This window comes from Symsagittifera roscoffensis, unplaced genomic scaffold (assembly GCF_963678635.1).
Source record: "Symsagittifera roscoffensis unplaced genomic scaffold, txSymRosc1.1 SCAFFOLD_271, whole genome shotgun sequence".
Classification (NCBI taxonomy): domain Eukaryota; kingdom Metazoa; phylum Xenacoelomorpha; order Acoela; family Convolutidae; genus Symsagittifera; species Symsagittifera roscoffensis.
Window position 1 is genome coordinate 1 of NW_026971152.1, and position 4,338 is coordinate 4,338.

Here is a 4,338-nt window from a genome sequence, read left to right on the forward strand (position 1 = left end):
GTCTAATTTTACAGCTGTAAGTTGAACTACTTATGTAATCATATACGATTTAATGAGCTGATTTCCATAATACCCAGTAAGAGTAGAAAAAAATTAAGCTTTGACAAAAAGTCTAATTCATTTTTTTAATCGTTTTTTGAAGTTAAACAATGTGGTGGAAACATTGTAAGACTTGCACAGCAACTGACTTTTCTTGTTTCATTTAAAACAACCGGTCTTAAAAGACTTAATGCAAAGGCAACTTTAGGAGTTATAGATTGATCTGCGCATCAGTGTTTTATATTTCATCTGTTTCTCGCAGCCAATGACAAAATACCACTCAATTATGTCAAGGCGTCTTAAGTTTGACTAATGAACAAAAACAAGCCTTTTAAATCTGGTTTCGAAACATTACTCATTTTGACTGTTCGCCAAAAATGTGTAAAAACTTACCACAGCTGAAAACCAAAGCTTCACTCATATTTTTACTTTGCTCGATTCACCATCAAGACTTTGCTCGATTCACAGTCAAGGCCTTTATTTTTAAAAAAACTTAATACAAGATATCTAGTGACTAAAGGCTATGTCTAGATTTCATCATAGCTGGCAGTGTGAGCTAATAATCTGCTATAAATAAACATGTTACATACATGAATCCAGAAAGCTTTAATCATGTAAGTTTAATATAATGCAGTCCATTTCAGCTCTCGTATCTAAGGACAAGGCATCTATGATATTCTATCTTAAACAAAGATCTTGACTCGTTATAGATTCCGAATTCAGACACACTGCTACATCAACAAAATTTCGCCCAGGATTCAAATTACTCGTCGAATCATGTCAACTTGATTTTCAGATATCAATGACTGAAGCGAATGAGATCAACATCTATGTCAACGCACTTCTTAGTATGCCCTCTCATCGTTTGATAAATGGGAAATCGACATTCTGCTAAAACCTGGCATTTATTGAATCCAAAAGCTGTTCCGGCTTTTAAAACATGTGTTCGAGTTGAGCCTTTGTGAAAAGAATAAATGGTTCGACATCCCAAAGTTTTGCTGGCGCACTCCAGAAAATTCATATCAGCATGGCGTGATTTCGTGCCAAATGGTGGGTTAATGAAGGCGACGTCAAAATTTACAGCCGGTTTGAAACACAAAAAATTTAAATCTCTGATATCAGCTTTCATGAAATCGATAACTGATTTATTCAAAATATTTTCTACATTCCCTTGCGCTACACTCAGAGCGTCTTCGTCAATATCAATTGCAAGAACATAGTTTGCACCGCATAAAACACTTCCAATTCCAAGCATGCCAGTTCCGCATCCCAAATCCACAACTCTACTATCAGAACAGATATCTTCATTTTGCAAAGCACTGAAAACCATCTCACTGGCTAGCTCAGGTGGTGTCTCATACTGTTCCAAATGAACTTTTGGCTTCGAGAAACTGTCAATTTTCTGCAATTCAGCTGTCAGCTGCTTGAGTTTCATCTTTTATGTCTGAAAATATTTTTGTTCTTAAACAGACCTTTCTGCTGAGACTGGAAAACTAATTTTGTTGAATAAACTAACCTAATTTCAGCAAGCTGGATCAGCAGGTGATTTTGGTAGGCATTGAGGAAAACCATTTTAAGAAAAACCGTAAACATTGGATTGAAAATCAATATCCGGAAAAATGAACGGATGGGATAGTATCCGAACCTCGGTATCAAAAAAGGAAACGAAAACTGGTCGAAAAATTCAACCCTTATTTTGAGAACAAAATATCGAGGCAATCCATCGCAACTACTAGCTGCAAATTTGGCGAAATTTTCGGAGCATAAAAAAAATTTCAGCGCCCGAAAATTAAAAACATATATGAATTTACAAAAAAATGAACACTTCAATTGCAAAATGATAATTATTATTATTAAGCAAGTGTAAGTCAAACGACTTTTCTGGGTTATACTTATAAGTATATACTTATTTACAAAATATTTAAATCAATGGTTCGAATTTCAACATCAAATAAACTTAAATTGTTTCCATGTTGTTTTTCCATAGGTTGCCATAGAAGGATCTTCACGCAAAAAAGATAAAAAATATTTCTTAAATTTAAATTTCATAGTCTTGTAAGTTAAACTGCAGCTGTTTATGTTTGAATTTGCATTTTGAATTTGGTTCCAAATAAGAACTGATTTTCTGAAAGAAAAAAAAAACAATTTTCGATATAATGGCTGCTGAATCTTACTTGAAAGTGTAGTTTTTTAGTTCTTTTGTTCTCGTCAATTATGTTGTTCACGTACTTGATTTTTGTGTATGCCGGTAGTAGTTTATGTTTGATTTTCCATTGATGGCAAACTATTTTCCAATCGAGAAACAAGGAAACCGGAAGTACGTTGTATTCCAGCTTAAGATCGGATGAAGAATCAATTTTTTTCTGTCATAGCAGGTCTTTATTGCCCAACTGAGTTGTTTTTCAAGGGATATTATTAGATTGGATGTCAAACTGCTTAATAGTACTGCTGTGTAGTGCAGATGGCTTATGACTAAAACGTTTCAATAATCGGTTTTTTATTGTCAGTGGTTTTTTTAATCGATTGTACGGTTTTGATCCCGCAAGCCATTTTCCTTAATATTTTTAACTTCTCCCTGACAGGTTAGAAATTGATCTAGAATTAACCCCAAATACTTACCTTCTGACTTTTTTTTCTATTTTGTTATCATCTAATATTATACTGAACTTTGAATTGAGGTTTCTGCCTGGATAATTTTTGCTAAATATTTTCAACTCAGTTTTCTTTGTGTTGAGTTTCAGAGAATGTTTTGTGAAGAATAGAGACAAATTCTGACAGGACTTTTGCAATAGCTGTAGAGCATTGTTGATGCCATTATCATCACAAAATAGTAGTGTATCATCTGCATATTGTAACACTTTGCAAAATTCAGTTAACTTTTTTGTTCAAATCATTTATGTATAAGTTGAAAATTAGAGACCCAAAATTAAACCTTGAGGTACGCCTTGGTGAAGTGAGATCCAATTGGATTCCATATTATTTAAGACAGTTTTCTGCTGTCTATTGTTTATAAAGCTATGAATCATTTCGATTGCCAATACAGAGAAATCCAAATCATACAATTTGTTCTTTAATTGATCGTGGTCGATAGAATCGAAAGCTTTTGATAAATCTAATAAAGATACGGCAACAGATTTATTTTCATTCCTTGATTTGCGGAAGAACTCAAAGCAATAAAGGATGGCGTCCATCGTTTACATGCAGTGGATGGATGTAACTCCACCTATGCCCTCCAAAAGCGGCATTTTGTCAAGAGAATTGATGAACATCACTAAGAAGACTCCCCAGTGTTGCAGCGCTTGCAAGAATGTGGGAAGGAAGTGTTAATTAAAACATATTAAGACTGAATACATCAATTGAGGCACAACTATCTGAAATACAAGAACAATATAAATCACAAACTGCACTTTCTTTTCAAGTGTTGTGATGATTCTCACTAAGACACATAACAGCGACAGGTAGTGGCATGAGAATATTATTAAAATGGTCGGCATTACAGCGAGCGTCCGCGTAGCCTGAGAGTAATCACTGCAGCCAGTAATTACTAATTAACAGCGAAATGAATATATTACCCGCATTTGAACTGAGTCACATGCATTACAGTAGAGACACACAAACCTGTATTAAAATGAGTATATTACCACCAACTCAAATATTTTACACATATTACTGCATTATTAATGTTTTATCTCATCCACAAAAAATCATCTATGTATTTGTCAGTACATTCGGAACTATTTGATTTGTTCCTAACATGACCTGTGACGGAGTGAATCCGTTATTGTTGTAAAAATTAATTTTCGCCATACCACCAACTCAAATATTTTACACATATTACTGCATTGCTAATGTTTTATCTCATCCACAAAAAATCATCTATGTATTTGTCAGTATATTCGGAACTATTTGATTTGTTCCTAACATGACCTGTGACGGAGTGAATCCGTTATTGTTGTAAAAATTAACTAGGGGCCCAGCTCAAAGCTGGAGAGACCTGTTTGATTATTTTAATATTGATACAGTAACTGCATGACGTAAAAATAAACTGACTTATAGCTTTTTTCAAAAAAAATGACACAGGTTGAGACAACTAAGCCAATTTGAGATAACTGGATCAATGGAATTCTTCCTACAATCTCGTGTTAGTGTGTGGCATTTAGGAGGTGCTCTGTTAAAAAGGGATGGATGAGCCTCTCTAAAATTTTGACAGCGGAGCACAATAGTTCCTTTTCAGGTTTGGGCAGGGTGATTACCTTGAAACTTTTCAACAATTGAGGGATAAAACTATCAGACACTAAA

At 34.2% G+C, this 4,338-nt stretch overlaps 1 protein-coding gene across 1 annotated transcript; it reads right to left on the bottom strand.

Moving 5' to 3' along the window:
* Nucleotides 1-519: 519 nt before the first annotated feature.
* LOC134856219 (rRNA N6-adenosine-methyltransferase METTL5-like) lies at nucleotides 520-1,563 on the bottom strand. The gene has a single exon (XM_063872562.1). It carries the CDS (start codon nucleotides 1,472-1,474, stop codon nucleotides 839-841), a length of 636 nt encoding a protein of 211 aa, XP_063728632.1. The 5' UTR covers nucleotides 1,475-1,563; the 3' UTR covers nucleotides 520-838.
* Nucleotides 1,564-4,338: the final 2,775 nt, after the last annotated feature.